This window comes from Staurois parvus, unplaced genomic scaffold, assembly GCF_062004578.1.
Source record: "Staurois parvus isolate SC_StPar_1 unplaced genomic scaffold, SC_StPar_1.0 ptg000347l, whole genome shotgun sequence".
Taxonomy (NCBI): Eukaryota; Metazoa; Chordata; class Amphibia; order Anura; family Ranidae; genus Staurois; species Staurois parvus.
Genome location: NW_028318143.1, coordinates 2,672,501 through 2,686,853, shown reverse-complemented (window position 1 = coordinate 2,686,853; position 14,353 = coordinate 2,672,501). Strand labels below are relative to the sequence as shown.

The 14,353-nt window shown below is 38.2% G+C and overlaps 1 protein-coding gene across 21 annotated transcripts in view; it reads right to left on the bottom strand.

Annotated features, from left to right (window-relative positions):
• The window catches only part of ADGRL2 (adhesion G protein-coupled receptor L2), a 292,149-nt gene that overhangs the window by 95,062 nt on the left and 182,734 nt on the right, over positions 1-14,353 (bottom strand). For all 21 annotated transcript variants that reach the window (XM_089684380.1, XM_089684382.1, XM_089684383.1 and 18 more), the window contains exon 4: positions 7,375-7,484. In XM_089684380.1, the coding sequence (XP_089540506.1) occupies positions 7,375-7,484 (110 nt within the window). The remainder of the gene's footprint in view (positions 1-7,374; positions 7,485-14,353) is intronic.

Here is a 14,353-nt window from a genome sequence, read left to right as displayed (position 1 = left end):
AGTGCACTGCGATCGCCGCGCTGCGCACTCCCTGAGCCGCGCATGCGCAGTGAGAATGGGAGGACGTCATATGACGTCCTCCCAGAACGAGAGAGCCACCTTGCGCCCGTCATTGTACTATATGGGGGGCGGGAGGTGGTTAAAGAATAGGAGGATTTCGTACCTTCCTAAAGGATTTTTGGCTTTAGATATACCTTGAAAGCCATGACATCTGAATAATCACCCTCCGTCCTTCACCTGAAGTCTTTGCTCCCTATATTGTTCCATCTCGCTTGTATGATCTCTTTAAGTAACATCCGCACACACAAAGAAAAGCTCCTATTTTTCTCATCACCAGTGGACAATGTGGACAACTAGAATGTCACAATGCGGTGGTAGAGGGGTGCTTGAAATGAATTTTCCCAGGTTATCAAAATGAGAATAATGTCATTACTTGAGCCTAAGTGGCATTTATTCAGCAGCTCACCACAGATGGTAGGGATCCCCCAGGGGCATTACTTGGGCATTCACCTGAGTGAGAGAATGCCAAGTGTAATAGGTCATAGAGAGCACTAAATGAAAATCATTGGGAGTCCAAAGTCTTTATTGTTCAACTAGTTCCAACAGGCAAGGCAACTGAGAGCCAATGTGTTTTGAGGTGGCCACACCATACCCCTTCCTTCAAACCTGATTTTTCATTTGGTGTTCTTTTTGACCTATCACACCTAAAATGCTATGGCAGTAACAACATTCCGTAGACAAAATTTTTGCCTGTTGGTCACTGGACACAACAGATACTTCCAGAACCAAGCAGATTAATCAGAAAGGTGTTGACATTTGGGTGGAAGCACACACCTGATAATAACAAGCAATATGACTAACATTGCTCCTGATAAAAAGATTATGCATGGGTTAACAATGGCTTCCCACGCTAACCTCCAGAAAGCTAATTTACGATTAGTTGTAATGGATTAATACACATCATTGCGCTTTGCACTACTTAATAAAGATAATTTAAAAAAAAATTGCTAATGTGTTAAAAAGTAGAATTGCAAGTGTGCCATATTTTATTATTTCGCACAAACACGTTTCAAACCTACGGGACAATGAATCTTTTGTTCATTAAGCCGGTTGCTCCTGCCTTCCCAGTCAGGAATAAAACCTGCTCCAGTGATTATTGTAATGAGCCCAATTCATGACAGCTTGATGAATGCCCTACGATATTAACAAACCCTTGTATTCAATAGTTATTAACGTATGGACGGTAGACGCTCGCATCCATAATAATGCACGTAGAAAAAATCCTGTGCTGGATCCATAAAAATGCAATAAAACAATTAAGGTTTGTCTACTTAGAGAAGCATTTATTTTAGCACTTTGACTGGAATATTAGGGTAAACAAACAGTATGAATGGTTAATCAATGCAGGGAATTTACAGAATGGTGTAACCTAGGGACCCTTCAGCTGGAACGGGGTTTGCAAATGGTATGAACAACTGAAAGTATAAAGTGCACCTGTCACAAAGGCAGCCATTTTGTATAGTATATCAAAATCCTGGTTGTTGCGTCAAAAGAAAACAGCAATGTCACCCAACTAAAAAGTGAAAGCAGCCATTTTGAGGGCAAAACCAATGTTCAAAAGTTTATACAAAAGTATATCTGAAGCGGAGTAGGGAATCGTTAAAACCTCTGTCAGTTTTTTTTTTTCACAATTGAGGGAAATTTCCTTTACTTCCTGTCCTCTATACACACCACAGGAAGTGGAAAATAATCTTTTTAAAGGAAATGAAATTCCCTTTTGGACAGTTTTCACCATAATAAGTGTCCCCTTTGAAAGATTCCCTGTCTATTTTTGCTCTGATGGCAACTGAAAATTGTTTTTGTTAAAGTTTTCTCTTATTTTTGTCCAAGTAACAATGGCCTCCAAGACAGATATTGAGGGAGAATCCCCCCTGCGAGGGACACAGATAGCAATACAACTCTGACAGAGGTTCCAACCCTTGTCTGCTCTATCCAAATACTAAAAAAGTTTAACCATTTATACACTTTATTAGGCTTCATTTTTTAGAATGCAATAGTTCCATTTAACCTATAGCAATCAATCAGATTCAAGCTGTCATTTCTCTAGTGCAGGTTAGAAAATGAAAGGAAGAATCTGACTTATGGCTATTGGAAAAACAGAAACATTTAGACTTTCCCATATCGAAGGACCACTGACAACCTTGAGGCACACCATGGAGGCAGCCATTTTGAACAAGGAAGCATTACTTATGAGGATGTAACCTTGTGGCTATGAAAGGATGTTGACTGTACCTAGTAAATTGACATTTTGGCTCATTGCTGCCCCTGGAATGACAGCGGTCACTCTGTCATTTTTCCTCCGAAACCAGGAAAATATATAACCAATGTGGGAATTTTTCCCATTTAATAGTGTGCAGCAACAGCCCTGAAGAAGGGAGAGTCTTTTCTCCTGAAACACGTTGGCTAGACGTGTTTGTCGTTACTCTCAATAAATGCCTCCTAATCCACAATCAAAAGTGCATTCTTTTGGACATCGGGAGCTCCTTCTTTTCTACTATTCCTAGTAAATTGACAACATCCTCGTATAAATTTGTCTCCCAACAAAATGGCTACCTACACAGTTTGTAGGGACGAGCAAGTCTTAAAGGAGATGTCCACTTTCTCAATTGCATTACCAGCTCTAGAAAAAATATTCTATAGAAATATTTTACCTATCATTTTTGGAATCTGTTTTTTTTTTAACCAACCTACAAAATGTTTTAAACATTTTACATGATACAACTTAGTAGTTCATGTTGTGACAAGTGCGGGCTATGCCCTTTTGTGGGTCCTTTAATATTACAGGATGTCACAGGAAGATGATGACACAATGTCAAGAGCTCCAAGGCATTTCCAACAAAGTAATTACTGTTACAGCTGGATTAGCTGCTGCCTTCTATAGCTATAAGACACAAATAGATACCATGTAGGTGGTAGGTGGACATCCCTTTCAAGAGGTGACTAAAGACTCACATCTATATCACGTTATTGCACATACATACGTCATATAATTAAATTAACACAAGGATAAACTCGGTGCATAAGGACTCCTGTGTACAGCCACTAGGAAAAAAAGAACATCCTGCTTGCTAAAATAAAATTAGATGTGAATGTTAATATTGACAGTTTTCAAGGAAGCATACAAACCTTCTCCATTACTTGGAAAAACACCATTTGCAGCTAAGTTGATTTATCAAACCAAACTCAAGCCTGTGCATAGATGCACTGAAGGTCAATTAAACCCAAAACTGATGGTTCATTTTGGGCTACCATTGCACAGGACCACACATTAGTTTCTTATAGCTCTAAAAGACTCCATTATTAAGCTCTCCTTGTAGAAAGTGGTCTCTCTCCTGTAACAAGGTCACTGATGCTTCCCTGCAGGTGGCAACCCCAAATATTTGGTTTTTCTACATTACGGAAAGTCTGTTAGGGGTCTGCATACAGCAGTTGGATAGAACAGGGAATTCTGGTGGTAATCTCTCTGGAGCCCATGAGTGGTATAATAAGCCACACATGAGACAATCTGCTGGTAGCCATGTCAATGTTGAGTCCAGTTAGCTTACAGTAAGAATAGGCCAAATCTTTTATATACATTTTAGAGACACAGTAGAGAAAGGTTAAAATCCCCATCAGTTTTTTTTTTTTTGCTATCTCAGTGCTGCTGGGGAGAATTCTTTTTACTTTGTCCTGAAGATGCCATAAGAAATTAGTGGACATTTCCGAAAAGTAAATGAAGCTCTCTGAGAGTTGTCAAAGGAATAGGTGTCCCCTATTGGAGGATAATCCTCCATCTCTTTCTCTAATGACAACTCAAATTTGTGGATTTCCTCTCAATTTCTGTGTCATCAGTAATAGTCAACAGGACTTTGACTTAAGGGTCCGATCTTTCTCTACTCTCCAGAACTAAATAAGAAAATGCCTTTACATAAACTTTAATATAAATTTAAGAATGCCTGCCTTGGCATTTGCTGGCCTTCTAAACAACAGCTGCCTGGCTGTCTTTGATATGCAGACATGGATTCTGCAAGTGAAGTCAAAAACGTTCAGCTACACACTCTTGCTAGGTGAATTATGACAGAGCGAAGTCACAGGACCAGATTGAGAGCCAAGCAACTAACATTTTATTAAGAAGGTCAGCCTTGGAAGCCCATGTTTTTCTAAAGCAACAGGCGATACCTAAGGTCATACACTCCACTGGTGCTAAGAATATTTGCTTTTGCCATTAGGTAATCCACCTTAAAACACTGGTTACATCACCAATAAAAAATCAATGGGTTCTAATTAAAATTAAAAAAAAAAGTCAAGCAAGCAAACAAAACCAAGCTATAACTGCCTGCCAAGACCAGCAAAGCTTTTCTTTTTTTTTAACACAATATTTTAGGTCAGCTGTGTTGGGGCATGTGAAGGAGAAAAGAGGGGAAGCATGTTTTTAGCTGAGTAGACGCTTTGAGGACCCACTGGAAATGAAAGTGCAAAGGTACCACAACATGCAAAATTTTAGTAAAGTAGACCCTTTTGCTATAGACACACATTACCACCCTTCCCATATATCCAATTGGACCCATTAAAATACCAGGACCACTTTAGAAGCCAATAGTCTCCCCTCCGCAAATATGAGCCCTTGTTGTCTTTGCACTTTCAGCTGACATGTAAGAATGCTTGGCTGGTCATTTTTATTTTTAACAGAACATTTTCTTAAAGTAATGAAAATAAACTTCCTACGACAAGAAAAAAAAAAAAAAAAAGTATCAAAAGTAATTATTCTCTACTAAATGAGCAGGACGCATGTCTGTTTTCTTCAAACATATTTCCAAATATTGGCTAAAAGGAAATAATGTTACAGCTCAAATTAAGCATAGAATAACAAGGTCTGGAATCTGATGGTAATACAAAACAAAATGAAGGAATGAAACAATGTAGGGCTATGGACTGACCCATACCCAACTCCTAGTAGATTGGTCTTTTACATTTTGATCAACAAAATAAAAGTGGATATCAGACTTAGATTTACTAAAGTGTGGTTAGGACAAGATTTACTATATTGCAAAGGGAGGGAAAGTGAACCTGTTCAAACATTCAATCACAAATTTCTCCACGTACGATTTAATGTTTGAAGCAGGAATACTTTACCTTACATTATACTTAAGGTAACTAGGTCCAGGATCAGTTCACTTTACATCCTGTTACATAATTAGAGTTTCAGACTTCAATACTGGGAACTATATCTGACATGGGAAGCAGGAAGAAGTATTATGGCTCCAGATAAGTGGACAAGTAGCAATATATTAATTAAACATATATTTGCAAATGTACATCTATTGAAAACTGGGAATAAAAAAAAATCCTGGGGTCTTGGTGAGACCAGCAAAGTTTTCCTAATTAAAAAAAAAATCTGAAAAGTTTTGATTGTATAAATATACACCCTTTTGCTCTGAAGTCCCTAAAAAGGTTTTTGAATTGCTCTCATAAGTCACATTCATTAAATGGAGCCCACTTGTATGCAATTAAAGTGTCAATTGACCTAAAATTATTACACCTCTTTCTAGAAGGCTTTAGAGTGTGTACTAAACAAAAATAATCTAAACAAACAGCATCATGATGGCCAATAAGCTATCAACAAAAATTTGGGATTATTTTTTAAATAGCATCAAGGGCAGAATTATGAAAAAAGACCAAAGATTAAATATTCAGAACCATGAAATTCAATATTAAAAAATAGAATGAATAAAGCACAAAAAACTGTCTAGACAAAGCCATCCACAAAAACTCAAAGACTAAATTGGGAGGGTGTTAGTAAGAGAAGCAGCCAAAAGGCCAATGGCAATTCTAAAAGCTGCAAAGATTCATGGTTAAGATGGGAGAAACTCAGACACACTTCAAGGCTATGCTTTATAGTCTACTGATAGGAAAAAAAAATACTAGAAAAATAAAAATCCACTCCCCTTTTAGAGTTTTCCAAAAGTAACCAGAATCATGGAAAAAGGTTCTACGGATTGATGAGAACAAACTTAAAATTTCTGGCTTTAATATGGAACCCCAACAATGGTTGCCACCATGAAACTCTTTCCTATAGCAAAACACGTTGGTGGCAGCATCAATATTTTGTGGATACTGGTCTTTTCACCTGCAGGGACTGGGAAGCTAGTCTGGACTGAGGGAAAGTTGGAAGTAGCCAAATACAATACAACTCTAAAGGAAAAACTATTTTGCCGAAAAAATATAAGATTAGGGTGGAGCTTCACTGTCCAACATTACAATGACTCTAAAAGCACAGCTAATGTAACACCAGACTAGCATAAAATTAAAAAACAAAACAAAAAAAAAACAAAAAAAAAACAAAAAACAAAACAAAAACTGAATATCATAGAATGGCTCAAAGCGTACAACTCAATCCCATTGAGAATCTGTAGCCCTCACTCAACTTGATAGAACTAGAGGATAATTACAAAGAGGAGTCAAGAGAAAAAATGCAGATGTAGGATAAACCTAAAAAGATTTAAAATGTTAAGTGCAGACAAAAGTGGTTTTACCAATATTTTGACTTGAGGTTAAATATTTATGCAATGTATGCATTTTTATTCAACTTTAGCATCACAGAAATATACTATACCTTTATTGTGTTAAGATGTTTAAATCTAATATTTTCAAGGTCATAATACTAAAACACTATAATCAAGGGACAATACTAAAACACTATAAATGTATGTTTTGTGTTACTTAAGCAAGGGATTATAAAAAATAACTACTGTCAGGAGTAACTTTTTTTCTTCCAAAAATTAAAGCTGTGACGAGGTGAAATGTCTCCAACTACCATCGCCATCTTTGATCTGCTTCGATTTACAGTTTACTGACAGAGATTTTGCTCAGAACTCTATTGCAGTTGCTCAATAATAAAGGGATTTGTCTTGGCCAAACTTAATAAAATGCACAAAAGGATCAGCAGCAGCAGGTAACTGCTCAAGGAAACTCAGGATTGAAATCAGAGTCAATACCTTCTTTAGGAAAATGTGAGCCAAATCAATTTGTTCAGGCCCAGCATCATGCATTTGTAGACATTTCCGTCTGGCACTCTGAACGGATAAATCTGGTTTGTTTTCTTGAAAAACACAAGTTCCTGAAAGCAAACAATTTAAGGCTGCAGGAGAACTCTTGGCTATTGCTGCAGCGTGGCTCTCTTCCACAATTTGGGGAGTGGGGGGAGGGTAGGATCTTGCCTGTCCTTCATGCAGAATGGTTCCAAATGTCTGAAAGCGTATGCGTTGCGAGCATTTGGCATTGGAAAACTATTTTTTATGCTTGTTTTTACACAAAGGGACAATCAGGTTTACTTACTGTATGGGACACATTCATATTGGACTTCCAAGTATTTGTACGTCCCTGGACATGGGTCAGGGAACACTTCCGAACCTGTGATCACCACACACTGTGTCCTATTGTTACATCTGCAACAAGTAAACAGAGAAGCCCGTTAATCAGGAATAAAACGATGCAACATCAGACAGAAAATATACATTGTTTATTGTAATACCTGGTTGAAAACAAGAGAAGAATTAGGTTGATGTCAGATGGGCAATTCTGCCACTAGAGACACATCGCCGGCAGCTGGATTGCTAAAGAGGCTGCTTGTCTGTTCCCATGGAAGGGCTCCCTCTGTAGCCAGATGCAACTGGATGTTGTTCTGTTTCGGGCTCCAGTGCTGCTTAATCCTGATCACTAGTGATGGGAGGGACATATTGCTGCCTCGGCTACATAGGGGCAAACAGGCAGCCTTTTAGCAATCCTGCCGCTGGCAATTTTGACAGATTGCCAGCATCAGGATCACTAACCGGAGAATCTAACATTAGCCTTAGAGTGAGAAAATGCAAAGTAGAGTGTGATGTCAATGAAAATGGGATCATTACAATGGGATCATTACAATGACCCCTACAAGATAAATGGCCAAAAAAACTAATATATAAAGCTTCTCCTTATACCAGTATAGAATGCTGGAACATCAGGTTCCTGTGGTCAACAACAGTCTGTCCATCAAGTGTTAGTGCTTTAGTGCAACATCTTGCATCTTTTTAATGTGTGAAAAATAATAACTTTACCAAGCGCCTGAAGCAATAAAATGTCATATTTATCCTTTGTACTTCAAAATATGAACAGCTCCCCCACCAGTTTAATTTAGGTGACTATAAAGAACACCAACAGTTTACCAAAGGTGCCCCAAGACAGAAGATGTTACTACTCTAGGATTCTGCTGGATGATCCATTGGAGATTTCCAAATGGATCTATCCAAATATATGCACAAATGAGTAGTTCCATATACTTAAGGCCAGAACATAAAATAACCCATCACGTTGGTGGATAAAACGTAGAGGTGGGGTACGTAGGATGGAGTTTTGGAGCAGAAATCATCGAACATGCACGACCGGTCGAGTGGAGTGGTGAGTTGTTTTATGCTGTATTTCTGCTATTATCTGTGAGTCTAACTGACCCAGATAAATTTGCAATATAAAGGCAATGCGCTAGAGTTCCTCTTTTTCTTTTATGTAGTGAATTGGGATCTGTGCTGGGGCCTGCTACTGGCTTAAAGCAGCATTAAACCCAAAAGCAAAAAATGTATTATATTGCAGCTTACCAGTTGTATTCATGAAGGTAAAAAGCCTTCAGTGTTCAATCTCTCGCCTCAGCCCCCTTCATAAAATCTATGTCAATTATTTGCCAAGTGCATCCAATTAGGGAGATTTAACTTCCTGTCCAAGAGACTCCAAAGAAAGAAAGCAGATTTTTCTAAAGGAAAGCAAACCCCTCCCTTTAAACAACTGTCATAGGAACAAGTGTCCCCAACTGAAGATTTTCATTGAGCTTCTGTTCTATGGTAATCATATTGTTGGATTTGTCTTCACTTTCTGACATGTCACAGCACAATAGTAAGATTTTCTTTTTCTGTCCATCCAGGCTTTGGAATTTACACAGCTCTAGCACATAGTATAGTCAGTATAGCCAGGAAAAAAACCTAATGGTTATTTGCTGTAGTTTTATTTTTGCTTACAGGCCTCCTTCCCAGCCTACCCTGTGGGATTATCTTTCAGTCACTCTTCTTGGGGTCCACAGGTTCTATACAGCGCCATAGACCCCAATGGCTCCTTGTGCTTTTACGTCCTCCTCAGGTTTAAGCTTTCTTGTACAGGGGATTGCAAGATACCACAGCACATTTGAGTACTTGTACTGCTTGCAAAAAACATAATGTAATGATTGCTGAGCTGCATTATTTGTACCTGGGGTTCATCTGTAAACAAAAACTGAAAGAACTGACCATTCACCAACCAAGCCAACTGTTGATTTACAAATCCCTCCTAGATTGTAAGCTCGAAAGAGCAGGGCCCTCGAACCCCTCGTGTAGTGTATTGTTACTGTCTTGTCTCATGTCCTGTCCCCCTTGCTACTGTACAGCACCGAGCATACCCTTTGGCGCTATATAAATACTGTATAATAATAATAATTGTGGCAGCCTTACAACTTAAGAACATTGCACACCAATAATGTCCCTATTACCTATTCCATATACAATCCAATGTCAATTGTTTCCAAGAGTCTGGTTTGCACCACATGCGTCAAAGCCCACCATGGTTTTCTACCATAATCATCTTAAGTAAGCCCAACTACTTCACCATGTCCCCCCATAAGGCAACGTATCATTGGCACTACAATAGGAGAATGTGCCTGGGATATGCAAAGCAAACTCGAATCACCCTTTGAAAAAGAGAGAAACCACCTTGTTTTGCTCTCTGTCATTATCTGCCATTAAAATGTGGTTCTTAGAATGTCAGCAATGTTCTATTCTTGCAAACAAAACTATATATAAAATATTAATAAGTGCATAAATCTGCTTTTCATCTCGCGCAGAATGTTGTTCAAAATAATGTCGTTGAGAGCAATGTCATTGAGCTCAACATATTTGCAAAGACTTATGATACAATTAATTTGTCGCTTTCAGGAATGAAAAAAGATCCGATTCATTAATGATTTAATAAACACGGCTAAGATGCAAAAAAGGGGTTTTAGAATCTGGAATGAAAATACATATTGAGTAAACAGAGGATCGTAAACTGTAGCTAAAACATGTATTATAAATGTTCCAATGCATGGTAAGATTTGTTAACCTCAACATCATCACAATGGATTAAGGGAGGGGAGCCAATAATTGAAGCTAGCATGTCATAAAATTTGCCAGACGACATATTTGACCTGCATGATCAATGCTTTTTAAAACCTTTTTACAAACGGGTGTTTTGCACCTCTCCTCACTCCCTAACCTGCTGACAAACCTTTACAAGTTTTTGTTGGAGATTCTCCCCAATTTCTAGCCTGGTAAAACCAGAATGAAAAAGCTCAACCTCTAATTTAATCCCAATTTCCAAGCCTAAACGCAAATGGATATACATGATCTAATGATGTACTCACACTCTTTGTTGTAGTAGCATTTATTTAACACAATTTACAGATTTTTTTTTTATTTGCATTTTTGGGCATCAACGTGCATTTTAAAAACTCTATTAAATCCAAAGCCTGTAATGGGGATCTGGTGTTTTAACGGGCATTCTATTCTCCCAAATTGTTGGGAGACCATAAGGAGTTTATTTCCCGATACATCATCATATTGCATCCCTTTATCTCCTAAGATATAAAAAGTACAAGCCAACCTGTTTTGAGTGTTCTAATGGGTCCCTTCATCAGGGCTTTGAGCTGAGTGTAAAGCAGCCTGAAATACTGTCGAATATAAGGACTTTTGGTTGGCAGCTTACAGATGTGCAGATGAATCTTGAAGGGGCTTCAGGTAAAATTAAAAAGGTACAAAAATAAACACGGCTGTCAGACCAATGGTTCATTAGTTTATTTCATCAAAAAAGTCAAAAAGGACACGTTGACACATTTAGATCTTGACTGTGCTATTGATCTATATTTGGACCAGCTCCTACTATTTTCAGCTCTTACATTCTAATGCATTAAACATTGCAAGGAAACAGAATACTATAGTGTATATTAAGCAGCCCATAGATGACTTGATTTTCTTTCCTTCCACCATAGTTTTCCTCTTCAACACAGTCAACTGTCTTTGACATCAATCCTCATCCTCTATGGAATTTACAGTTAAAGTTAAGTTGTCTTTTGGATAGATGCCTAATTGTTACCTACAACAGAGCTGGTCAACTTAGGAGGTATAAGAAGTCTTGACTGGGGGCCCTGACAAAAAATATTGACATGCTACAGGAGATGACTAGAGACTGAACAGTTATAGCTGTGGTTAAAGAACAGAGATATGGACACAGTCAGAGACTGAAGATATTTTACAGGACAGTGCTAGAGATCACTCCCATAAGAGTCCCTCTACAAATACCACTGCTGACTTTTTGGGTCTGAGGGCTACACAAGACATACCAAAAAGCAGCATGTAGCCTTCTGCCTGCCGCTTCACCAGGCTAAACCTAAACAAAAAATATTAACATCAGGTAGAAAAGGCCCCATTATTACCTGAATCCATAATTTTAGTGTTGCAAGATAATACGCCCTGATCCATAGGCCTGCCAATGTTCCAAAAACCATAACCACAGAGCTTTATTTATAGTCTAGAAACTTGCCATTTCCTCTCTTTTTATGTAATAAAAACCAAGCCAATATTAAAAAGAAAAAGCATCATGGACAGAAATTTGCTCGTACCCTTAAGGCAAATAAAATATAAGAAAGAGGGTACATTCAAAAGATTTTAATACTTTTTTACAATTACAAAACTAAACATAAAATGTCAAAGTTTAAAAAAAGAATAGAACAAACAAAGACCCTATTGTTTCAAAATGAAAGGCTCAGTTTCAAAGCAAAAAAAAGATCATTTCTAGAAGGTGAGGAAACAGAAATAACATGGGAAAAATGTTTTCCCACTTGGTATGAGAAATGTGAACACAATAATATTAAGGAAGCAGTTCTGTGCTGTAGATTTTGAAAGCTGCCAAACAGCTTAAAAACCCCAAATTGCAAACTGCAGGGGTTACGAGTTCGGGAGAATTTTTGGCATATCTAGCTATGGAAGGAAATTTTCAATTAGGAACTCTAGATAAGTCAACAGTGGAAATAGAAGTGGCTCATTTAATTTTTGTATCCACTTTAAAACACGTGAGCAAAGACTGAATCATAAGTAGAATCATATGAATGTCATCAACACACAAAATGCCAGCATTTTAGATCTACAGAGCTCTACAAAATTGCACTCTTTGGTTCTCAGGTCAAAGGACATGTTCTTGTTAACATTAAAGATACAAAGAGAGAGACATCAATTGTTCAGAAATGAAACAGTTATGGCTTGAACTGTATAATGAAGAAGTAGGAACTATAGCAGTAGAATACTAGAGAAAAAGTGTAACAAAAGTTGATGAAAAGAATAGAAATTGGTTTTCTTCCAATTTTGTAACAGTGTATGCAGAAATAGGAAGAGCTGGCAACTCCAAAATCTAGATGAAGACTTTACTGATTACAGAGGAGTAACATAAAAACACTCTGACGCGTTTTGGAAACAGCCTTGATGGCCGCATAGTGCACTAGCATTACAGCACTATGCTGGGTTCAAGGCTGTTTGCCAAAACGCGTCAGCATATTTTAATGTCACTCCTGTGTAACCAATAAAGTCTTTATATGGATTTCAGAGTTGCCAGCTCTTCCTATTTCTGCATATTGTATCCAGGGTTGGAGGACACTTTAGAGTCTGATCACCTGCATTTGGATTCCGCTACGTAATTTAAGGTGTGTTCCCTGTCACGAGCGCCACTCTTTGCTGCCTTATCTATTTGGCCTAAAGTGTATGCCTGAGCAAAAAAAAAATCCTTTGTTTTGTCTCCAAGGCTGAAAATACAGAAAAAGACCTATTGATCCTGCCAGAAAGCTAGTGAGCTGCTTACTTCCTGTAACAAGCAGATAATGCCTCTGCTGCACTGAAATTCAAAGCAGTGTTGGCAGCCCTCCCCTGCTGGGCTATAGAAATCCTCCCCCTATTCTCTCCTTCATAAGGTTGGGGGGGGGGGGGGTTGTTGAATAGCAGGGGAGAACCCAGGCAGAACTGACAGCACCGATTAGGGTTTCAGTGCAGCAGTAGCAGCACTGTCAGGTCAACAGAGGGAGTTAGGAACTTACTAGATTTCTAGCAGGTCAACAGGTATTTTTATGTATTTTCAATGTTGTTAGAGATGAAACATAGGGAACAATGAATGTACTGCAGTTTTTTTAAAACATTTGCCCAAACACACACTAAAGTGGAAGAAAACAGCTAAATACACACTTATACAGACTTCTTTGACCTGCAGTCACAGTTCTATCCAACCAGTCCTGCGATTTATATACCTCTTCCACACTCCTCTACCAGGAAGGGGACAACCCTATTTCCTGGTTTAGCTTTACAACTTCTTGTGTCACATTTTTGCCTTGAAACTGCTCATAAAACAATGAACGAGATCATCACTTCTGTCCAACAAGAGGATGGATTACAAAATAAACCAAGCTGAATTAGGAAATAGGTTTGTCACCTGCCTAGCCAAAAAGAGAATGACAAACTGTTTGGCAGGGAAAACAGTGGCGGAATTAGGGAAATGTAGTTATTCTTCATTTGCTAGTCCTACTCATGGCATTATCTGCAAGGAGTTTGCATAAATTTCGTTCAGTTTCCTCACTCAAAAGCAGTGCAGTAGCTTGGTGGTCCTTTCAGCTTAGAGTTAAGGGTTCAAATTCCAACGGTGACACCAACTGTGTGAAGAGTGCTTCCAGATACTCTGTTTAAGACAGATGACACGAAAGCAATGTATTCATGGTATTTAGACTGTACATACTACTACTGTATCTAGATTGTAACTTAAAAGAACTAAAGAAACTTTCACTGGTTTGGCCATCAGGAGATGACTCAACAGGCATTTGAAAGCTCAAGATAGCCTTAGCCTACTGGAAAGTAATCATACCAAAAATGATCAGAGCTTCTCTTGCCACTTGTACATCTACATACTAACAAAAGAAAAATAAGAGGTTTCCTATGATTTCATGAAGTGTTTTCTAGGCCTGAACATTTCCCAAAGCTAAAGACTACCCCCTTACTACCCAAATTAGCTACCGCTGGCACCCACATTTTGACAACAATTTCACTGAGGTTTGCTAAACAGACCTTTGTACTTGACTGTGCTACCAGCTACTGGATGTGACATTGGTCTTATCTGTCCTTGGTTTAAGGTTCTGATCATTTCATAATATAGGGAAAAAAGAACTTAATTTTCACCCGAAAATCCTGACAGTAAA